The sequence below is a fragment of the Aythya ferina genome (assembly GCF_964211825.1).
Source record: "Aythya ferina genome assembly, chromosome: 3".
Lineage (NCBI taxonomy): Eukaryota > Metazoa > Chordata > Aves > Anseriformes > Anatidae > Aythya > Aythya ferina.
Genome location: NC_140298.1, coordinates 51,561,055 through 51,586,185, shown reverse-complemented (window position 1 = coordinate 51,586,185; position 25,131 = coordinate 51,561,055). Strand labels below are relative to the sequence as shown.

At 40.5% G+C, this 25,131-nt stretch overlaps 1 protein-coding gene across 6 annotated transcripts in view; it reads right to left on the bottom strand.

Moving 5' to 3' along the window:
- Positions 1 to 25,131, bottom strand: part of TAB2 (TGF-beta activated kinase 1 (MAP3K7) binding protein 2) — a 60,223-nt gene that overhangs the window by 19,878 nt on the left and 15,214 nt on the right. For 4 of the 6 annotated variants that reach the window (XM_084512391.1, XM_084512393.1, XM_084512395.1 and 1 more), the window contains exon 2: positions 641 to 830. In XM_084512391.1, the coding sequence (XP_084368517.1) occupies positions 641 to 742 (102 nt within the window). In that variant the 5' untranslated portion in view covers positions 743 to 830. Of the gene's footprint in view, positions 1 to 640; positions 831 to 25,052; positions 25,127 to 25,131 lie in introns of those variants that run through there. The other 2 variants (XM_084512392.1, XM_084512396.1) reach the window with 2 other exon arrangements.

Here is a 25,131-nt window from a genome sequence, read left to right as displayed (position 1 = left end):
ATGCACACAGTCCTCTATTATCCAGAGTACTCAAAGGCTGAATACTTTAGATAATGACAAAATCCAATCAGCATGGATACTTTGGGATAACCAGAAATGCAAAGCAAACATTTAAGCAAAAACAGTTAAGCCTATCAGCATTTGTTAGCTCTGGGCATTCAGCTGTCCCCATGTCCTGCTTCCTCAGGCTTTGGTCAGGCTTATTAAGTCATCTGCCGAAGTAACTGATGTGATGTTATACAGCAGAAGTGACATAAAATATGGGTATATGCAATGTTGCATTTGTGCAGCACTGCCTTAAATTACTCCCACTGGACTCAAGTTGGCTTTGCATCTCTCTTTTTGCCACAATTGGCCTTGGCTCTTGAGATGGCAGGAGCATACTGATTGGAAAAATGGTAGTCTCCATGCACACGCTGCTTTGGTTTACCTCGGGCCACCCCTGACTAGACATGGAAGAGAGGCCAATTTAACACTTAGCTCCCTATGCAAAATAAACAAATTGGCTGTGTATAGTTGTCTCATTCAAAGAGGAAAACAGAATAAAAAACTGCTTTCAATGCAGACACCCACACATGATTAGTTAATATTTAAAATAAGTACCATCACTTACTCATACGGTCTTTAACAAAACACTGACCTGTAACATGCATCTGGATACAACACCTTCAGGTACCTCAGGAAACTTCTGTCGCAGGTCATGTAAAACCTGAATATCAATTTGCTGGCTTCCTTGGGCCATTCGTATATTGCCTGGTCAGGATTGTTTTTCAACAGGCAGTTTTAGGCCTTAGTAAAGGGAGTACTCATCTCTTCTGTCCCAGCATTTTCTGAAAGAGGAAGGAAAAAATTAGGGCACTGAAAACACGCACTTTTGATATTAAAAAAAAATAAAAAAAAAAATGAAACGCACAAAAATCCCTCTCCAGTTATTAAATGTAAGTCTGTATTTTATGTCAGTGTTCTCCCACACCACATCTCTGGCTAACAAACTGCCCTTCAGACACTCAAAACCTTACAAATTGCTCTTTTATAGGTACATCTCTTAATCAGCTTCCTTTTTTTTTTTTTTTTTTTTTTTAAATGATGACCTTATAAAATGTATTAGGAATAAGAGGCACTTGGTTAATCAAAGTATTAAAATTTGTGGTTTTAAGATCAGCATTTGCTTATTTAAAACATGAATAGAAGCAAATAAGTTTACACCAAAAAAAGGGAGAAAGTCTTAATTCAGCTTGAGTGTACTTAGTTACCTTTATCTTCACTGTTACTGCTTATTACCAGAAAATTGTGGCTAGAAGCTCAGTGTTTTGTAAGTTTCAAAATTTATTAGCAATATCCTACTCTTTTTTACCCAACATACCTCTGAGATTAGGACTGCAAGAAAATAACCCTGTAACGACTTATGTTTCTTCAACTAATTGTTTCTTTTTAAAAAGAAATTATGAAGATCATATCACAATCAGCCAATCAACACATTTATACAAAGTATCTGTCCTGAGCTTATGGTATCCACATGTTATTAACAAGAACAGTCTCTAGCAATTAAGTTTGGAAGAATGCACTTGTGCGTTAAGCAAAGAAATGCTATCTTTGTTTTTTTATTCTTATATTTATGTATAATATTAGTTTATACCAAGTAGTCAACTCCAACACTGTCCTGGTTCTGGCTGGGACAGAGTTAATTTTCTTACTAGTAGCTGGCACAGCGCAGTGTTTTGGATTTCAGATGAGAATAATGCTGACAACACAGGGATGTTTCAGCTGTTGCAGAGAAGGACTCTGCACACACAGCCAAGGACTTGTCTGCTCCTGGCACTGCCCTGCCAGCGAGGAGGCTGGGGGTGCACCAGGAGCTGGGGGGTGACACGGCCAGGACAGCTGGCCCAAACGTGCCAGAGGGATGTCCCACGCCATGGGGGCACCATGCTGAGCAGTAACACTGGGGGGGCTGTCTGAGGGTGTGCACAGCCACTGCTTGGGGCCTGCTTGGGCATCGGTCGCTGGGTGTGAGCAGTGGCATTGCGCATCATTTGCTTTGTATGTTGTTATCCCCTCCTTTTCTGTCTTAATAACCTGGCCTTAACTCACAACTTCTATTCCCCCCTCCCAATTCTTTCCCCCATCCCACTGCAGGGGGGGTGAGCAAGCAGCTGTGTGGTGCTGAGCTGCCTGCTGGGTTAAACCACAGCAAACACTCGTTTACCTCTTAAGTTCACAAACCTTCAAACATTTCTGTCAACGTATTCACTTTTTCCTTCCCTTTTCTGCCTGCTTTTCTTTTTTCTCCCCTCCTATCTTGCCTCACACCCAACAGGCATCACTGCTCCACCACCGCCACTGACACCCCCAGCCTTCCCTGAGCACTGCACCAGCTCTGCTCCTCTGCAACATGGGCACTGCTACGAGCAACACCTTCAGTCCAGGAGAAGTACTCCAAAAATTAAATTGGTTTGGAAACATGTGAATTGATGCCTCTTCCTTAACAGACCCTTGGTTTTGTTAAGTACCTCACACATGACTAAAGAAGTAATCTAAGATGTGCTCAAATCAAAACAAAGGAGTTCTCACAAAGCAAAGTCCATGCTAAAAAAATAAATTAATTAATTTTGGTGTTGATTTTATGCCTTTTTTTTGAAGGGAGGTAAAGAATAGGGGATGAACTTTTTTTTGGTTTTGTAAAAACAATGGATAAAAAATAAAAACTGGATATGTGACAGATTATTAACTTGTTTTGCTTCCTTAAGTACCTTATTTTTGTGCTCTAAACACTGTCTGGATGCATGCCCTTTGGTACAGCATCTCTTTAACAATATGGGTACAGATTCTTATCTCTAATGATTTCCCCTGATACTACTTTAGACCAATTATTTCCTCTCATACTTTGTCCTCATTTGGCTTTCATTTTGCTCTTTCTTCACTAGGAATTATTAGGCTAACATTCAACACAGCACGGGTTTCTTTTATGCTGAAGACTAGTGTATTTTTTTTTTATTATTTTCCTTCATTTTTAGTCAGTGCTTATGAACTCTAAACGTAACGAGGACCTTCTCCTGCTGCAATGTGCTCGCTCAATGTCTATCTTTTGGGACCAAGGCTATTTAATTCCTTTGAGATTTAAAATACCATAAAATCCACACCAATCTGCCCTATATATTCACTGAAACCATCTTCCTCTACAAAAGCAACCAGTGAGTCAAACCTGAATACGGGAATCAGCTTTTATTATTTTTCTTGAAGCAGTATCAGTATTTTGAGATCTTGCTGAGCCCAGTGAAAAAAACAAACAAACTGCATTTCCAGTTATGAAGACTAGTAGCTATGGAAAAAGTTGATGCATGTGACTGGAGCCCTAAACATAAAAGACATTCCTCAACTCCTCACATTTGCATCCCCAGCGGAGCTTCTTTCTTCATATCCCTTCCCTCTCTCCATCTCTGCCAAGGATTTCTCCTACCTGTCCAAGGAAGCTCTAACCAACCTGCTAAAGCACACAGCTGCTGCCTGCAGGAGCTGCCCCTGGATCCAGCAGCCCAAGCTCTTCCCAACAATCCCACTGGCACACTCCCCTTGTAATTAAGTGCAATGTATTGCAATGCCATGGCTTTTCTAAGACTGGAAAGATAGAGACAAAGTGCAAAGAACTGGTGATGAAGCAGGAAGCACGTGATTTCCAGCAGGGATCACAAGACAGGCACAAAGCCCTTCCAGGACGGAAGGCCTGAATCACTCCACTACAAGACCTCTTCAACTCTTCTGCCGTCTCTGGCCTGAACTGGTGAAGCACCAGTCAGCTGGTAACTGGCCTGCACCAGGACACTTCCAATAATAGCTGAACACGGTCTGAAACTGCAACGCGTTACCCTTCAACTGGCTGCCAACAATTCAAGAATAGCTCTAGGGAAGAAAAAAATCATCAAAATATATGTTACTCTGAGGACTGTCTACATGCGCTGCACTTGGAAAAAAACCTCATTAGCTAATAAAATAGCAAAGACTGAAGGTCCTAAGAATATTCCAGGAAACATCTGCTCATTATTTCAGCCCAATAAATCCCATCCTCTATGATACAGTCACAATACATATTTAATTAAAAGTACGGGAAAGGAGAGGAATTTTTGTTGGAATGCTCAGAGATGCTCTGAGAAGAGACCACAAACCTACCCACAGTTTTTAGTGTACGTAACAACACAATATTCTACTACTGAAGGCAATACAACTTCAAAAGGCCTTAACACACGATTAGTACCAACCAAGACTGTGAGAACTGGAAACTCAGATTATGCAACTCCTCCCCAGCACACACATTCTGTTCATCTGACTGTGCAAGTGCAGCTTCCCTTCTCTTCATGCACTTCATTAATGGAGACAGAGCAGCACAACTCTAAGATCTGGTTCCAATCAGACCTGTGCAATTAAAAAACCTATGTGGAAAGGGACGATCAATATGAAGATATGGGAAAAGAGAGTGCAAGGTGGTTCTGGGAGAGTCCTACACAGGCCAACTAGAAGCAGAAAGACACTTTCAACACTACCAGCCACAGAACGACTATGGTTCACCTAGGACAGATGCACCTGCACTAATACTGCACAAATTTACTGTGTAACCCAAGAGTGCCACCTCAAAGCCATAGAGAAACACTTCAAGAGACTGCTACTACACAAGGCACCCTATGGCAGCTGCCACCAGTCCTTAAGATCAACCACTTAAGGGTAGCATGGATATACAAAACAAGCAGTGCACATACCTTAGAGTTAAAAAAAAAAAATAAAAAAAAGACTGCAAGAATCTCTCAGTGAGACATTCTTGTTATTTCCTCAATGGTTTGGAGTGGTAAGCAGCTCTGGGTGGTGACAAAAGCAACACTATTGATACACTTTCTTTAAGGAACTGTTAAGAAAAATACTATTCTGCAGAAAGAAACGAAAAGCAACTGAAGAATTCCCTTGTAATCAGCTCTAACTGCATTGCAGTGCTTCTCTAATTAACTGCCAAAGCTGGCAAAATCACAGCAAGTCCAGAACAATGAAGAATTTTGTTCACAAGAAGAAAATTGATTTAACTTGTTCAATACCAAGTGCCATTTTTTCCATCACTCCTTGATGGAGTAATCCATTAAATTGCAGAAGAAACAGTTAAAGAAACCCTCACATGCATCTTCCTAAAACCTCTTAATTTCACCCCCCAATTCCTCTAACCTATGTAAAACTAACCCATAACACACTGCATCGTTATCTGTAACTTCTACACTTCTCATTCCCTCTGTAAAGTACTAAAAAAATTGCATCTACTATTTATATAATTTCCATCTTTTGCCTGATGGATCAATTGGCTAAACAGCATTTTCTGCTGTCTTCAAGAAGATTAATACACACTTTCCCAGCTCTTACCACAAAAACTGCATGGAAAAAAAAGTCACGCATCAACTGCTTTCATGAAAAACTTTTTTCTTGTTGTTTATCTAGAACCTTGAAAACCAGCAGAACAAATCACTTTGTATTCTAGCTCAGTGTCTGGTGTCTTGATAAAATGTCCAACGTCCACATATGGCTTCACTGGCAGTTTAGCATACAAAAAGTGCACTTGCATCATATGAGCATTAAAGTCCTACTCCAATCTTTACCTGAAGGAAAACCTACTGCATAACTTGAGTATTTAAAGGTTATTAATAAGCAACACTGTGTATTGCCCATCTGAATGAGCCAAAACTTCAAAAGTAAACTGAAAAATCTATTCATGAAATTGTCAGTAGAAACAGCAGAAAGGAAGATATACTGGGCTTTATATTTCAGCTACATCCAAGTAAATTGCTCATGCTATCCCATAGTTCTAATCTGATCACATATGATCTGTGTTTTACTGGGTTCTAAAAGACAACTAATTGCTCTGAATCACGTTGTGTTACTCACACAGATAAAAATGCTGGAAAAATAATCAATTATATTGGGAACCTGGCTGTAAATATATATTAAGAGGGAGCTATGAATGCAAGAACAAGAGCACACTTCCTCGCATTAAGGATGCAGATTACAGATCCGCACATATGAGACTGCTCTAATGACAGCAAATTCAACGCACCAAGCTGCAATGTGAGGCCAGTAGAGGTTGCTAAAGTGCCTGTTGAGACAGCAGCCAAGGGACTTCGGGCATTTCTTTTCATGGGTCTAGGAGGTGCAGAAAGACAGCAGAAACAGATAAGCAATCGTAAAGACAACAAAGAATAAAAACAACCTTCTATCTCCTGTTCCTTCGGTAGAATCAGCGAGCCCCCCAACTCTCCTAAACTATTCACCTACCTAATGCCTACCTCAAAATAGAAAACAACCAGCTTCTTCCCTGTGCTCCACCTCCATGCCTTCTTAAGCAGTACCTTCCCCCACATACCGAATTACTTTTTTCCTGTTATTTCACCTGAACACCTATCCCAGCACCAGGTCAATAACAGATATAAAAAACCTCTCTGTTAACCCTGCTTTCCCAATTCTGATGCATCACTCCAAGTTGCTAGTTCAATTGCAGACCAACTGGAGTCCACTTTCCATCAAGGACTTCCTTACACCAAACTGCAGGAATCAAAGTACGGCAGATATAGATATTGCTATCATTTCTTTCATGAAAACAGAGGTCTCTGGTCTACACTTAGAACTGGTAATCACATCATAAACTTACGAATCTCTACCCACAAAACACCCCTAAATGGGATCTCATTCCTCTGGCAGTAACAAGCAGCCTAAGTTAATCACCAGTGTACAATTGTTATGCATCAGTACTTTCTCCATGAATTACATTTTTGTATCCTCATTGCCTGAAAAAAATTATCAGCTAAGTGCCACAACTTAAGTGCTTGCAACTTGCCTCCCCAACCTCTTACATATCGACTTCCACACTTATTTTTCCTTTCTTTTCTTTCTAATCTCTACCTGCAAGCCCTTGCCAAATGGAAGACTAGAAACTCCTGCCACGTGTACCAAGGAAATGGGGAAGAAGAAGACTCCCATATTCTGTCTGCAAAAGGGATTATGAGGAACAACAGAATATAAGAGCTTACACTAATATCACTTTAAATACATATATTTAAATAGAGAGCCCTGTGGAAAAGGATCTGGGAGTTCGGATTGACAACACGTTGAACATGAGCCAGCAGTGGGCCCTGGCAGCCAGAAGGGTCAGCCCTGTCCCGGGGCACATCAGGCAGCGCACTGCTAGCTGGCTGAGGGAAGGAAGTACTGTTTGTGGTTTGGGGCACCACAATGTAAGATGGATATAAAGCTGTTAGCGAGTGTCCAAAGGAGGGGTACAAAGATGGTGAAGGGCCTGGAGGGGAAGATGTATGAGGAGCAGCTGATGTCCCCTGGTTTGTTCAGCCCTGAGCAGAGCAGGCTGAGGGGAGGCCTCATGGCGGCCTGCAGCTCCCTCACGAGGGGAGCGGAGGGGCAGGCGCTGAGCTCTGCTCTCTGGGGACAGCGACAGGACCCAAGGGAACGACATGGAGCTGGGGCAGGGGAGGGTCAGGCTGGGGGTTAGGGAAAGGGTCTGCACCCAGAGGGGGGTTGGGCACTGGGACAGGCTCCCCAGGGCAGTGGTCACAGCACTGAGCCTGACAGAGTTCAAGAAGCGTTAGGACAATGCTCACAGACCCAGGGTCTGAATTTTGGGTGGTCTTGTGTGGGACCAAGAGTTGGACTCAATGATCCTGGTGAGTCCCTTCCAGCTCAGGATATCCTATGATTCTATGAATTTCCATTTTTATAAACACACTATTCAGCTTTTCTGTGGTTATTTAAGTCATTTCAACAGTCTTTATAGTATCTCTACTTGAAATAGAATAATTCTCCTATCACAAATCCAAGCTACCTTCCACTCCTTACCATTCATCTCCTAAACAAAGACAAAAAAATCAGCTTATCACAATTACAGTTCCGAGTCCCATCCCCAACGTACCAATCAGTGATACTTTTATTCAGTTATTCACCGAATGTCTGCTCTGCACTTTCTCAAGCCAAGCCAGAGTACAATACAGGATACAAAACCGATTCAGCCACATGGCCATAAAACAAATATCAGAATTGCAAACACAGTGTGGCTAAGAGTTCACCTCCACATACTGGATTTAACAGTACAGCAGACATGTATCAAATAATGATGAGTACAATCAGAGGAAGGTGGAGAACTCTGCTATGGTTCAAAGAGACAATCTGTTCCTTTGGAAAAACTACTTTAAGTGACCAACTTGTGCTTCTCTTCCAACTGTGGTATTTTCCCCCCAGAACTCATTATTAAATATTTATTTCTGTGAATGAATATTAACACATTTCATAATGTCTTTTTAACTCCTGTTCTAAACAATAATCTGCTATAATAAGTCCCACCACAAGATTTTATACATGCACATATACAATACTTAGAGCTTTAATCTGTCAGGTATTTCCTTGGAAACTATGAGCAGTTGATATAATTACCAATTATTTTTCAAGGAAAATTAGTTAGTGGGGGTTGTACTTATGTTAGTCAAATAAAAATTACTTTTTTTTTTTTTTAACTGAATTCTTTTAATTTTTGCCATGTTGGCCACATTAACATGCCCATTAAGGTTTCTATTAATGGATTTTACAGGAACTTTATAAACATACTTTTAAGGGTGGATGCCTACACAGCTAATTGAGAACAAGGGCACTTTACTGAGGGTCACTCTGTGGATTCTAACAAAGCACAGCTTTTGCCATAGCTCAGCAATATTAACGAACCTTACCCACAAGCACCTTAGAAATGAGGTTTCTCAGATAAATATAACTAATTCATCAGGAGTGTGGCTTCATTAAAGTAAAATCTTTCACAACAGTTATCACGCTTGCTTTAACCTATTGTTAGCAGGTATTGTAACAGGTTGAAAACTTATCTGTATTTTCCACACAGCATATTAAACAAAAATCTGGATCTGAGAGTTCTGAAATTTGTTTTTTAAAAAAAAAAGTTTCAATTTTTTACCGTAGACATAGATGTGAAGAAAGAAAAGTATCTCAAAGAGGGCTGAGAAGGTATTTTAAATTCTGCAATTACTCTCAAGGATATACCCATGGATTTAAGAGCAGCACTTTGTATTTGCTGTCCTGTCTGCTCTGTTCTTCCAAAACCATTACGAGCTTCGCACTGCAACAAATACTGAACACTATATGTATCTTAAATACAGTACTTAACATAGGATGCCATTTGGAAGTGAAGTAGACAAGGTAAGAATTGCATTACATAACCCAAGCAGTGGAGTTTTGTCAATTAAAAACTCTAAATGCTGCCTGCTTGCATTAAGATTTCAATCTTAACATCTTTCAGGTCAGTTCTACACAAAAAATCAATTATCTTCACCTTTGATCAAATTTATTCCCCTTTTTATGCATCCATGTATTTGCTTCCATTCCTTAGCTTCCCTACGCACAAAAAAATCCCTCATTGATTCAGGAGAAGTTCAAGCAGCAAATATTCACCTATCCTTAACTGTGGTTTTTATCAGGTTTCTTTTACAAATTAACAGTATCAGAAAGCTACAAAGTATATTCCACATTTTTTTCCTTCATAGAGTTTCCTCTATGACGAGCACAGCTTTCATAAAGAAAATCCTATACAAATCCACAGGATTCTACTGTCAAGTGCAGGTATCGATATTTTGAAGACTACCTATTATTTCCAGCACTGACATTAAAAGGAGAGAAGAAAAGATGAAAGAACACCACTGTGTGCAAAAATGAAGAATCAGAGAAAGAAGCAGGAAAATGCACACTGACATGATTAACTTTTATTTAAGGTAGTCTGAAAACAATGACAGCCTACACACAAGCAATATTTGGTTAATTAAGCTTGTTTTTCTTTTCTTTTTTTTTTTTTATAGATGCTTTGGAAATGGAAAATTCAAAAGCTTCCTAAAATGTGGTTTTTAGGCAACAAATTTAAAATGGAACTAGATGCTACAGTCTCTTACAGATTCTCTGGTCCCAGTGCACACTAATGCAACAACATAAGAAATATTCCCATGAGTCAGACAGTCATTTTAGCCCGGTGCTGTCTCCCAACAGTGGCAACAAAAAGCAGGAAAAAGCCTGAGCCTTTTTGCTACAGTAATCTCACATTCAACAAGTCTATACAGCTGTTTGATTAAGGGAATTAGAGAGCAGAGCCCATCTATTCCCTTTACAGACCTGTTGACCAGTATACCCTCCCTCAGAGACACGGATCATAGCACCCAGTACTCAAGAGGTTCACCAGGGCTTTATGCCGGAGCAAGACAGACACTGCTCAAGTCCTTACTGACGATGCCCAACACCTCTGTAGGCTTTTCTGGCTGCTGCTGAACACTGAGTCGACCATAATTACAGGAGCTCTACCCCTAAATTGTAATGCCAGTTCTGAACACAGTGGCTGTAAGCATCACCAGACCTGCTGCACACCGCAGAACCACATGCTGCGACTTTAACCCCCTATTGCCACCCCTCCTTCCCACCTATGCTTTTTTTTTTTTTTTTAACCTCAAAGTCAGAAAAAAAAAGTGTTAAGTTTGTGGTGCAAAGCCTGTTGTTCATGCTGCTTATGATCACAGTAACAAGTAGGGTAACAAGCATGGAAGTGTTGTTTGGTTTATTTTTATCCTCTCACTTTCATAAATTTTAAATCATTACACACAAAACACTTCTAAAAGGCGCTGGCTCCAGAGCAGTTTGTAAGATTTCTAGTTTTTATACCTGACCTCATTCCAAATCACATCAAAGTTTTCCTTGAACAAGTTGCCCCCTAAAATGATGTAGATATTTGGGGAAGTTGCCAGTAATCCACTGCCAATGGCAGCAATAAAGCGGAGGCGAGTGACAAGTTCATTCAATAGCTTCAGGAACCTCTACAACAGTTGACTGTGGGCCAAATGGGACTACCCTGCAGCCCAAGCGCACAGAAGTCCATCTCAAAACCTCTTGGCTCCAAACACGCTCAGTATCATGAAACCACACTCCCATTACAACCAGAACTGCACAGCTTTCCGACTGCTGGCCCCACCACCACGAACTGCAGCCTGGCATGGCTGGCTGCTTCGGAGCTGTCAGCCCCAACCCTGGAGTCTCCAGTCCCACCATAGTTCCTTACCAGGTAAGATTCAGCTTACGCTTGTGAAGGCCACGCGATCTTTTCTTCAAAACTCTTTTGCTACATGAGGCAGCCATCTGATCAAGCAAGAATTGTGATTTCTAGGTCACCATAACTCTAGACATTTCCCAATACTTTTTGATAGCATTTGTCCAGTTTAAAAACTAAACAAGACCAAACCCAAACTAGTTTTCAAACCTTTACCAAGGACAGAGGCACCTGCTTACCATCAGAGGAGCCACCAAGGGACATCACCATGTGGAAGCAAGCACACAGAACAAGCGTGATGCTTTTCGCTTTTAAAAGCTACCTGGAATATCTTAGGCTCTCTCAATGTAAAGAAGGCCCTCTTCAAAATTACACATAAACAGTTTATTTTTATAAGACAGATATATGATTTCTCAGAAATAAACTCAGATGCAAACAGTTCGTATTTATAAAAGCACAACTAAGAGAATCAAATCCATGCTGAAATACTCAACTGAAGAACAATTGCAGGGTTTCAGCTGATGAGCTGACAGGTTTTGTGAAACTATGTATTTATGCCTTACCACACAACCCTTGTAGAGATGACCCATTACTACAGCACTGCTGTAAAGTTTCTCACCGATCACTTAGGCGCAGTTAGCTCTAACTTAGCACACCCCAGCTCTCACCCTATATAGAGCAGCAGGACCTGTCATCGATTCAGAAGTAAATAAAAGCACTTATTTCAGCCTTCTAGTGGGAAGACTGTCAGAGAGGCACTTCAAACCTAAGTGGTGTATTGCTGAAGTAACTCAGATTTATCCATGAAAAATGCTTTGAAAAAAAATCACTGAAAGTACATCACTGTTTTTCCTGTATCTCCAATTCGAAGATGAAAGTACACCAAAAACTGAAGTGCTAACGTACATGCACCACATACAATGATTTTGCTCTCCTTTATAGTGGCCTACAACTGTTGAATGTAAAATTATCCCACTGCCACGTTTCCAGAATTCAGAAAGTCTGAGAATGAACTTCATGCCCTTTCCAGTTTGTTCCCATCTACAGTCATCATCATATTTCTTCAAAATTAAGATGTGAACATAAACAAGAACAGTTGTACCATATTTTCACTGCTTGCCAGGTATTTCCATTTCTGATGTGCATTTTGAATTGTTCAGTTCACAGCAGGAAGCTCTGGAGTGTCTCAGTACCCAGGCAAGTATTTAACTGAGCTGTTCAATACAGAAGCCAGCGACAGCACTGCAAATCTCACAGCTTCCACTGCGAAACCCAGTATTACAGTGCTGACGACTAGGAGGGCATTTAACTCACAAACTAAAAGATAACCCCATTAAACAAGATGACTGACTCTAAATCCTACTAGGTGAAGTTGGTTCTCAGTGACAATTGTGACAATTAACACTTCAGCCCTTCTTCCAAGATTACAAAGAGTCACTCCTAAAAACTACAGCAATATCACAGAACTTAAATATTCAGCGGGCAAAGCTACTTCCCAATTGCAAGTCACTGACTTCCAAATCAAGTAACCATAACTTCCTAGTACTTAAAAGGTTTAAGTAAAAAAATTAAATTTCAATGCAGCCACGTGACATGTGATTGTACGTGCATCACTGAGCTCCTGTCCAACCTCATGCAGTAACTCCACAGAAACGCCAGGCACAGAACTGCACTCTGATTTTAACACAGTGGAACAAAACCACAGACAATTTCTCTCTTTATACCATACTCCAGCTCATTCATCAGCATTAATTGGTAACTCACTGGGCAAAACACTGTGCTTCAGAACGGTGACGTCTTGCAAACAGCCTTACCAACACAGACCCTTTGGTGATCTCATTTTACAGGATGGCAGCAGTTCCAACCTGTGAAACAACACCTTTCCCAAGTCACGGAGACAAAACCTCTGATACCCCACAACCTAAGCAAGCAGAGAACACTAACACTCTGCAAAGTTTTCTAGCAAGGGCTCTCAAATCTGTTGTGGTCATACCAGTGCTAATAACTTCTGGTTGTATACAATGTACACAAAACCCTCCCACACAAATTGAATTTGCACAAGTTATGGTTATGTACCCTTCGCTGTGATTCACAGACCATGTTGGGAACGCCTGGTTTATAGAAAACACCACCCAAAAGGAGAGTGTTGGAAGTGAAAATGTCTGACCGGTATCACTGGCTTTAGAGCAGTTACCATCTGCTTGAAGCGAAGCCCAAAGCCACAAAGGATAGCTTAAGCAATACCGTTCTGAGCAGGTCTGCAAGCTGTTACAAGTGAAGAGCTGTATGATTTAGGAGCAAAATAAACTCCTCACATATCATCTTTCATGTTCTTTCCTATGCAGCATAAAAATTCAGTTACCTGAATGTAAAAACATACATTCAATGCCATGTACAAGTGTGCTTTGAAATTCCAGCGGTGGAATTTGCAATCCTGTTTACATGAAAGCCATTAATCAAGGTGTTAAAATGGATCATCAGCAAGCCATACCTGCGTGTTGAACTGCCAGCATGCTGCATCAGAAGAGTTAAAGGACAAGCTGCGTTACTTCCTCCTAGCTGTCACAGCCACACTCTTCCTCACTACACGTTCTGCTTTTTAAGACACTGGAGTCCCATCCAAAGCATACGCATTCAGTACCACAAGCCAAATCCTTCCACTCCCATCTCAGTGCAAATGTAAACAAAGTTTAAACTGCTTGGCTTTCATTTGTAGCTCAGTCCTGCTAATCAACCTGTCAATTCAGATAACCCTATAAAACTAGCACTCCCTGTATTTCAAAAATTTCAGTACGAGACAGTAGTGACTGACATCAAAGTCACTCACGTGTGTATTAAGTGGATTTATACCAGACATGGTGTCAAGGTTCAGATGAGTGGTGTTTAGGACAGTCTAAGGTCCATTTTCTCTCGTGGGTAAGATCCCATTTTTCTCTCCTTGACCAGGCAATACCACTTCCTCCCTCGCACAAGCACACTTGTGTGAAGTATGAAGAAGTTAAATTACTTACAAAAAATAGATCTTAGTCTACTTAGTAACACCCTCCTTTTTTTTTTTGGGGGGGGGGCTATGTTAATTTTAACCTAGATCAGTTTCCCAGTCTTTTTCACCACTCTGCCAGTCAAATGCTTGTGCCAACAGGAGCAATCCGGGCTGGCAGAAGCAGTGTCAGCTAAAACCCTTCTCAGAACCACGATGTGAAGATGAAAAACTACTTCCCAGAATACTAATGCTTGCCCTGTTCCCTGATGTTCTTCCCTAAAGAAAAAATATATACATTATTTGATGCCAAAGAAAAAAAGCTTGGGGAATGTTTTTTCAAAAGTACATCTAGCAAGACAGGTACTTTATTCTCACTTACAATCCAGATGGAAGGAACACAAAATTTAGCACTTCAAGAGCTTTCAGCTAGCGTTTTCAACCTTACCTGCAGTGTAAATTTTGTGCAGAAATCAGCCAATCATTTTTAGCATGCCATTTACAGAGAAACTGGTGCCTTTCTTTAACTTTAAAGGTCTCAAACTACTTCCAACAACAGAAAACAAGCACTTCTATTCTACTTCACAGATGCCAGACCAGAGAGTATTCAAAGAGTTGCTAAAAAGCATCAGGCTATGGGTATCGCTTCAGATTTTAATGTTTCACTGACCGTATGCTAGAGAGAACGTTGCAAAATTCATTTTTCCAAAGTAACTATTTAGCCAGATTTCAAGTATAGTTTGAAAACTTACTGAGCAGACACTATTGCAGTTAAAGCAAACACGAATGCTATTAGTGTCACAAGTAGCATGTATCTGTGTTTCAGCAGTCCAAAGCAAAAGAATATATAACCAAATAAAAGTGAAAGCTTTTAGATTTTGGCAGTGTACTTTTCCCTTATGGACAGAACAAGCTGTCCCCACAAAACTAGTATTTACCAAACGTGGCTCGATGATCAAATTACACCTTCTCTGGCGTTCACCAAGTAGCGAATGCATATGTCACAAAAAGCCACAAAGAATCCAAAAAGTTTATAGGAACTCTAAAGTATTCCCTCTACTTTCCACACACTCCTTTCAGAAAGCACTCTCAATTCCCCACTCCACATGCAGAAAGCAAGTTACTTGTTTTATGCATTCATATTTCAAGAACAAATCTTTTCAATCAGATTAATTAAAAAAAAACACTACTGCAAATCATCTGCCCAGTATGGTAGTGACACTGATTTTAATGTGTTAAGGAAGCAGGACTCCTCCTTCAATTCAGACTGCCAAACCAAGAGCGATTTATGTCAAAAATGTATGTGGAATGAGAAAAAAAATAGTTGCTAAAGTCAGAGTTGTGCTTACCCAGATTAAAGACTCCACAGGTAACGTTCATTCCTTAAGATTCATAGCTTTCTTGTTCTTCATTAACAAAATAATGACGTATTTCTAGGTATTAATCTCAAATTTTTACCAAAACAAATTATTTTTAAGGTCTTTTATTAATTCCTCTCCCCCCTAAGGGACATACTGCTACAAAATGTTTTAGCTAAGATGTACTGGCTTTGACACAAATGAAAGCTGACTAGTTAACCTCCTAACATTTTCTGATTTTCAACTCTTGAAAGTAATTCCAGAATTAACAATTTAGCTTACTTTGCTTCTGTGGAAGGAAGCAGAGTAAATCCACTGAATGATACAGGCCCAAAAGCTCCACGAACTGTTCAAAACAAGTCCAGAACGCCCTCATGGTTGGAGGTGCAAGCAATGAAGCTCCAACACCCACATTACTAGGCTTGCCAGCTGCCTCCTTTTGAGCCACAAGTCCAGAGTGCAAGGTACCTCAACCAGGAAAGGACAGAACCATCTTTAGGTGATTTTGCTCTTTCTAGCTTCAAGTTCCAGACGGCTTACGAGGAATCCTCAAGCCCACCATCGTAACGCACTGCAAAGATGAGCTGGACTTTACTCTATAGAGATGGAGACTTATGAGACGGACTTTCCTCTAAGAAAAGACTTCAGGTCTCTTAAGATGTATGGGATCTGCACTGTGAGTTAGTTGCCTGGCAGTAATAGTCAACTTTACACACCAAACATCCATTCCAAGCAAGGCTAACCTGAAGTTTAAATTAGGTGCACAGCACCTTGGTGAGCCCAGTTCTGGAAATCCCTAAGGATGGAAATTCTACTAGTTCTCTGGGAAACTTCCTCTAGTGTTCCTCCACTGACACTGAGAATTTTTTTTCCTTATACGTAACTGGGATTTCTCTTGTTGCAATCTATGACAGCTCTTGTCCTTCTGCTCACCACCTCTGAGAAGGGTACGGCCCCCATTCTTCCCTGTAAGTCCCATTACGTTATCCTAACGCTATACATAAACCTTTAGCCCTCACACTTAAGAGACTGAATCTTCAAACACTGGATAAAAGGAATAATCACATCTACAACCTGCCGGATGTGCTCTTGCGTACATACAGTCTGCAAAGCCCTTTTTGCCTGTGCTTTGAGAAAACCAACACATGGGAGGTACTTAGAAGTCAATTTCGATCACAGCTACTGCTTGAAATGCGCCTATTTATAAGGTTAAGTAACTTGAGGCTTTTATAGTGCTCTTGCATCAGCAACTATATTCTAAACAAAGTAAAAATGGCCATCTAAAGAACTATAACAATTAGGATAGAAATACTGTTCTCTACTTTTATGTGTGCAATACTTTCAACATGTGAATCCATTTCTGATTATTTTGGGAACACATGGACAACGTGCAGAACCTAGAGAAAAGCTTGCAGTTTCACAGTTGCGTACTTAAGAACCTGAAATGGGAATAAACACACAGAAAAATGAAAGTTGTGGGACCGAGTATGCTATGGAGAAAAGCTATGGGCCTGCGTGTGTTTTGTGACACTGCGGCCAGATTCAATCCAAACCTCTGTGCCAAGTATTTATCTGCTACTGTTGAGCTGTATGCATATCCTTAATAAGTAACTTATGCGAACCCCAACTATTTTTTTCTCCCGAGACCTTTAGGTCCCTCTCCATTGGCATGGCACATCTCAGTGGAATTTAGTTCCATTTGAATAAGACCAATTTCTTTCTAGCCCAGACAAATGTCCTCTGTAGGCACCACAGAGATCCCATTTAAATATTTGAAATTCAAATTTAAAAAATGCTCAACTTCTTAATGCCAAAAATCAAAGCCATGGCTAACAATGTTTTTCACAGTAGGAAAGTTTTAGATGCCAGTATAGACAGTGGAAAAAACTTTTCAATATCATATATTTAAGTTCAGAGAAACTATCAAGACCATCAGTGTGGGAGCCACAGCTCCCCAGGTCATAGCAGCTGGCTGGATCTTGCTCTGCCTTTGTGAATAGAGGCAGGATGGCCATCTGTTAGTTAAGAGAACAGTAAACCTCATCAGAGAAGGAACATTTAGGTATCAGAAGGGCTACTAGGAGTTGTTACTGGCACTGGCTGTTATGAAACTAAGAAAAGACAAAAACAGTTTCAGATGGGCTTTTTAACTTCACCCCCCAGCCCCTGACTGCCTTGAAAAGCAGCTTCTTTCCAATAAGGAATGGAAACTGCTATACTTTCCGTGAAATAAAAGTTACCACCATGTTGCAAATGAATAGTTGGTTATTTTAAATGAGGTGGTATAGTTAATTCCTTATGTGGAAAGAAACGATTAAAAACATTTTGAAATGCTGTGGCTTCCTCTTATCCTACAGACTCCAGCAAGCCTACTGATGAGTCTTGAAACAAATAGACACGCAATCACTTCTGGTCGTTACGTGAGAAATCCTCAGAGCAAAAGCCTATGAAACAAAGTTGGAAGAATCTATTTTCTTTGAGCTTTGATGGTTTTCTACCTTACCCTTACAGCTACATGTATGTTCAGCAGCAAAGAACAGCGCCCTGTCCACGTGTACAATCAATGGAAATGCCACCTCCTCCTCATGCCGGTATCATCAGGGCACATTGCATGCTTTTAAAAGAAGTAACAGTCCTAATGATTAGGTCCTAGAGGGGAATCAAACAGCAGAAAATTCAAGGCACCTCTGAAATCTTGCCCAGTCTGCAGACAATCAGGGTTCTCACCCTCCCTTATGTAATAAGAGCATTAATGACACTGACCAAGACATCTTAACCGCTTTATTGGGAGCCACAGGGGACCAATACAGCTGCTTGATGTTTTCTCTCTCTTTTTTTATTTATTTTTTAAATTAGCTTGAAATAAGACTCCATAAATAGCAGGAAGCAGCAGCTCCTGCACATTAGCTGAGTTAACAGTAAGGGAGAAAATCACATCTGGAGCAATTTTCAAGGCATTGCAGCATGAATTTTGACCACACTGCACCCGTTTGCGTCAATGAGAGCTAGAGCTATATAGGCTTAAAACACATGACTAATTTTATTCCCTAAAATAGAGGCTTAGTGACAGTGGCCACAGGCAGCATTCAAGGAAGCAAGTAAAATGCGAAGCAAGCCTTCCACTGAATCCACTGAATTCATCATAACGTAACACAGATTATCACAGATAATGAAATTAACAGACCTGAAGACATTCAATTCAACAATATTAAAACGTATTCTGAAATACTCACACTTGTTTCTCTGTTTCAGTTACAGTAAATTCAAGCCCTTTTACCATCAGTGAGTCACAACAGGATCGATTGCTCCAGCCAAATGAAAAATAAATGCCAGTAACACCACCAGCCTGAGAGGCAAGCTGCAGACCCACACCTTTCGGGAACAGAACAAAGCAACGTACTCAAGAACAACAAAAATCCATCATGATGGAAAGCCACTTCAGTTATATCAATTTAGAATGAAGAACTACGAAATGCTTCTAGGCCTGGATTAATACTGAAATTAATAAGCAGCACAGTCTATTAATTTATACCAGAAAAGAGACAAAAGCCAGTTCTTATTAACTGTTAAAACTCTATAAAGATGACTCTCGTCCAAACAACACTGGAATTTAGAAACGTTATTATAGATTCAAGATGCCTTTTTTTCCAACTTCAAAAGAAATTCTGCTTGAGTTTTCTTTATAGCTTCTGAACTATTGCATAACTTTCTCAAATATCAGTGATTTTAGCAATTTCACTCTTGTGCAGATCAGTAAGCTTACCCACATATTACAATTTTGCTTCAGTGCTTAGGAAAGCTACAAAGAATCAGCAAAAACACCGCCTACAAAGAACAGATTTGTATTTCCTCTCCAAGCCACAAAATGTAGAAGGTTAGAAGCTGCTTTTTCCCCCTCCATTTTAACGAAACCTTAAACTTTGCATAATTAGAAAAAGCTCTTTCCAGTTGCTGCCATAGGATAATAAACTCTTAAAGGAATACGCAAAGCACAGATTTCTACTGTAATACTAATTTATATTTACCAATTGATTTGTCGTTGTTCAACATAACACGATTATAATTAACATTTTATAGAAGTTTGTTTCAAAATCTAAGATTTCTCACTGTCATATAAGTATTAGAGCCTATTCCAGGCCAATAATTGGAAGCAAATTTGGGCAGAAGGCATTCCAAAAACTAATTACCAAATAAGAACAATAAAACCGTGTTACAGCCACATGTGAGCTTAAATATTTATCAATTTAAGAGAATAAAACAGATGAAATACTGTATTTACAGGGCAACAAGCTAATTAATTACACAATTAGTCAAATATGGTTGAAAGAAGCCCGCAACTACATAGCCACCTTTGTAAATGCTTAGTGACAACAACTCCATTCTTTATCTCCAGAAATCCTGAACTTCTTCAGGTTTTAGCTTCTCATTGTATCTACTCAAGAACTGTGATAATCATTTCTTCTAAGATTTTCTGTTCCCCTCACCTCCAAAAATAAGGCTTGTTGCTAATCTGTCATCATCTGGAAGAGTAACAGTGCAGTTAAAAATGGAAGCAACTACTTCTGTGGTAGATGTATTCCGAGTAGGCAACACAAAGAAGAAAATAAAAAAAATAAGCCTTGACTTAGTTCTGTCATCTTCTAGATGTCCATAGTAGCTCAAATCAGTTTACATGAGGCACGTTCAACAGAACTGACATGTTCTGAAGTGGTGTATACATAATTCGACAACATAGAAAAATCAGAGAAAAAAGCAAGAAAGCACAATTATCCTTTTCTCCATGCCACAATCAAAATAAACTGTACTGATGAAAGCTGCATCTGTACGAGGAGTATTTTGCCAATGTAGTCTAACTGTACTTGACGAACACCTACAAACACAGATTAAGCCATGGGCTGCAGTTTCACAAGCACTTTTTTTCCCCCCTGCAGTACCAGCTTAAGCAGTCCTCATCCCTCAGCTGTGCTGGCACAACTGTTTGTGCAGCTGAGCAGCGAGACCGGTCAGGGAATCGATCCAGGTTAAAAATAATATTTTTCTGATGGTAAATTCCACAGCCTGCTTTGCTGCACAGCCACCTGGAACAGTTACCCCAGAGCAACGCAGGGGCAAGGCAGGAATAAGCAGCTAAGGTCAGGGCGGCTCATGCCAGCGTTGACATGGAAAGAAATGCTCATGAAACTACATTCTTGGTCTTCAAACGTTTTGGCGATCCCCGAGTATGTGCATTACCCAAACATTATCCAAAGGAGAAGAATACCACCTCACAAACAGATAAAGAAATAGCAGGAGGCTCCCACCTACTTTTCAGGAAACACTGTTTAGGGGGTTGGGAATTCTCATAGAAGCTACAAATTTTCAAATATAGAAGTTAAAACAACAAAATCACAACAGAAGAGGAAAATCAGCTGTAAGCTAAGACAATAACATCAATTTGCAGAACCTTTATATGCAAGCACATTTTTGTGCTATAAATAAAGTAACAGGAAGACTAAAAATAATCTGACTATTCTCTCAATATTAGGTACCCTGTTTACAATAAGGGCTACACCACATCCCCTCAGTAAGGCTTTCTTTTAGTGATCTGCATCATTTCTCAAGTTTTTCAGTCCAAAGGAAGTATTGGACAAACTCAAGGCCACAATGAGGTACGAATCCCTGCTGGTTGTGCACCACTGACATGATTTCAGCTCCGGGGGACAGCATGGAAGACAAACTGCTCGAGTTTATCATTGTATGAAGAGGTCTTTCAGACAGAAGTAGCTTTGTATCATGTTGAGGTGCGTGCAAGGTGTCTCAACCATGTTCAAAAGGAGCATCCCTGGCATGTGATCTTTTTCCTCCTCCTGCCTGTAAACACAGCACGCAGATTTTTGAAAGGATTGCTGTTAATGCCTGAAAGCGAATGCTTACTTTTATTAAAAAAATAAAAATTTTGGGAACAGTCAATTATGCAAGTTTGTACCTTATTCACACACATGCTTCACGCTCAGGCAAGTTTCCCAACAACTCTCACAAAAATTGATCACTCCAATTAAAGAAAGCTCAGTGACATGGTTTAACGGTAGACTTGGCAGCGCTAGGCTAAAGGTTGGACTAGATCTTAGAGGTCTTCTCCAACCTTCTATGATGCTAGAAACGCGTCTTTTCAAACAACACTGATGCACTTTCAATTTGAGAATTCAAACAGCCAAGTCAGGGCTTTTATGTCTTCTCTCACTGAATTTGTGCCACAGCCGTCATGGGATACTTGAATGTTATCTACTCAGAGAATCAGGGAGTCAATGCATGTTTTTCACCTGTTACGTTTAGATGTTTGTAATCGAATTTAATTCAAACTGCAATGTAGAATTTCAATACGAGTATACCAAAATTAGTGTTATAAAAATTATTTGAAATCAGTAATTGCCAGAAAAAGATTGCACTCTCTCTTCATCATTGGGCAGTAGCAATTCCTCAAGACGGCTCACGAGCAACCGATCTTGTTCGGCAGCAGACCAGGTAATAATCATGAATTTTGATGTGGCCAAATACTCAACACAAGTATTACCTGTTTATGCACACACACATCATCAAAAAATATGCATTTCCTTTTACGTAAGTCCTACCATCTTATTGTGGTAATCTAGATGCACCTAAATTTATATGCCTTCTCAGAAGATCCTACAGCAGGGAGCTGAGCAAACAGCTCACTGTCACTTGCAGAAATTCCTTTCTAAATACCTTTACCGAGCTCTTTTGCTAAATGTCATCAGGGTCAGCATCCTGCATCACAACAGGTTTGCAGGCAGAGTTTTGTTGTACATTGTTTAACAGTACATCAATCATTAAAAGCCAACGAATTACTCTGAGTGAAATGTCTTCACCTGTTTATCACCTACCTGTCCCCATGTTTCTGTCCCAGCCAACTCAACCCAGTTGCACAGGTTGCTGCTGCCACCTATCGGAAGAGGCCTGACTCTTCTTTCTCTCCTACGCTACCTTTTCTCTGGTTCACTGCTCACAGGATGCTTCAGAGAGGCAATTGCATTTGCTAGTAGAGCAGAAAGCTATTCTTTGGGGTGGGCTGTATCATTGTCTAAGAAATTTAGCTGTCTAGAAAAGGGACTAGGAAATGTCAATACGAGCACACATGCAGAAGAAGAGTACAGGCTGGGAATGCATTTCCCTTGTTAAAAGGAGGGAACTCTTACTTCCAGTTATACGAACAACAACAATCACAGACCACTAGAATAGCCAAATAACACGTTGCCAGTTATAAATGAAGTGACCACTTCTACTGCTATCTTCAACAAATATCTTACCATACCATTTCTGCTTAAATAAACTGTGAACAAAGTTGGTTTCACAAGCCTACTGCTTTTATATATACACACTTAAAGACACTTAAGCCTCTAAAAACAAACATTTAACTGACTTTTGGCACCTTTTGTAATTCTTGGTTTTGCATCATTTTTTATTAAAATGTCCTGTTTGACATCCTCATAAGCTTGCAAATGACAGAAATCTGGGGAGAGTGGCAGATTCACCTGAGGCTCATGCTGCCATCCACAGGGACAGCAGGTTGGAGAAATGGGCTGACAACAACCCCATAAATTTCAATGAGGAAAAGTCCAGCATCTGGGGAGGAACAACCTCAGGGACTTGTACGTGCTGGGGGCCACCCCGGTGGAAAACAGCTTTGCAGAGAAGTACCCAGGAGTCCTGGTGGACACCAAGTTGAACACACATCATCAGCAGGGTGCCCCTGCACAGAGGCAGCTGATGGCTAACAGCATTCCCAGCTGCATTAGGCAAAGCGTGGCCAGCAGATGGAGAGGTGATCCTTCCCCTCCACACAGCGCTGGGGAGGCCACACCTGGAGTTCTGCGCCCAGTTCTGGGCCCCCAGCTCAACGGGAGCATGGACATACTGGGGAGACTCCACAGGGATAATGGAGGGACTGGGGCACCACTCCTATGAGAGAGCTGGGCTGAGAGAGCTGGGACTGCTCAGCCTGGAGAAGAGGGGACTCGGGGGCATCTCATCAGTGTACATGAATACCTGAAGGGAGAGTGCAAAGAGGATGGAGCCAGGGTCTTTTCTGCGGTGCTCTGGACAGAAGAGGCAAGGGGCAAAAACTGGAACACAGGAGGTTCCCTCTGAGCATCAGGAAGCACTTCTGTGCTTCCACATCATAAATATCCACATCAAGAAGCAAGTACAAAGCATACAGTATAACTCAAGTTGTATGGTTAGATGGTAATTTACAAATAAGTCTCTAGCACCAGAAACACAACCATGACACTTCTGCTTAGATCAGTATTTTACCACTCAGTTATGAAAACCCTTCAGAATAATACTTTTTCACCTAGATGGTTGCACAATTGCAATTTTACAACTAAATCTTTACAAATTACAGTTAATCCAAAGTCATCACCAGAATGAAGCTGACCAGAAGCGTTCACAATTTCAGATTTAAAAGCATGAAACTGTAGCCAAAAAAACCCGATTGCTGTGGAAACAGAAATGAGCCTTCTTTTTCTGAAAGGCTTCAGACAAGAAAGAAAGAGTGAAGAAATTCTCACCAGTATAATTCCTTTCTCTCTCTCATTCAAAACAAGCAGCAGTTATGCTCTTTAATGGAGCAGATAAAGCATGAGTCAAAGTTTTGAGAAATTCTGTGGTATACAGCAAGAGCCTAGGCTCCACGCAGCCTCTGCCTGACAGCGTGAAAGGAAGAGAGTAAAAACCACCCTAGAAGCAGTTGAAAACTCAGCACAGACTTTCAGTTTTATGTCCAGCTGTAACATTAGTCTACCTATTCGAAGAATTTTGTCAGACAAAGGCTCAGAAGGGAAGGAGCTGCCCTATCCTAATTTCTTTTGCTTTTCCCTTTCATTTCTGTCACCCAGACTGCACCCATTCCAAAGATTAAAAAAAGACAGACGAACCTTCAACATCTTTTGGTTCTTATAACAAAGAAAAAAGACATCTCAACCCAAATTTATAACCTTGAATTATATGAGCAAGCTTTGCTCTTTAGCCTGGAAGGACAGAATTTTGTGTTTTAAGAACAATCAAGTTCCAAGATGGTGATCTGACTTCAGGAGCCAGAGCTCCATGAACACCAAACATTACGAGCAAATTGTTGAGAAACGACTCGGCTTGGCTCTATGTTTCCTTTGCTACTTGTTCCTCTCATCTCTTCACACATACCCTACTAGTGAGCAAGAATACGCTGAGAATAATCACAGAATAAACATATGCAGAAACCAACGCTTCAATTACCCTACATCCCCTTTTCTCCACTCACTCATCTCCTGAACAGTAACCACAAGTAGAAATTTCACTTTCAGATCTTCACAGATTTCAACAAGCTCCACTCGCTGCAATCAGCAAAACAAAACCAGTTACAGATGTAGTCTGAAATAGAGCTGTCACTATAGGCTGGAGGAACAGGTTAAAAAATGTGTTTGGAAAGATTAAAGTACATAACCCCTTGTAGGATACCCAGGAAAATGAACAGAGGAGAAAGGCCGTCAGAAATAGCCACTAGCAAGAGCGACAAAATCTGTATAGTGCCTAAAAATTCCTGTTGTCAGCCGGGAGCAGCACTACTCACAAACACAAGGTCCTCCATACAGACAGCTCTGTGTGCCTACATGACTTGTTGATCCCGTTCTCCTTGGAAACGGCATCTG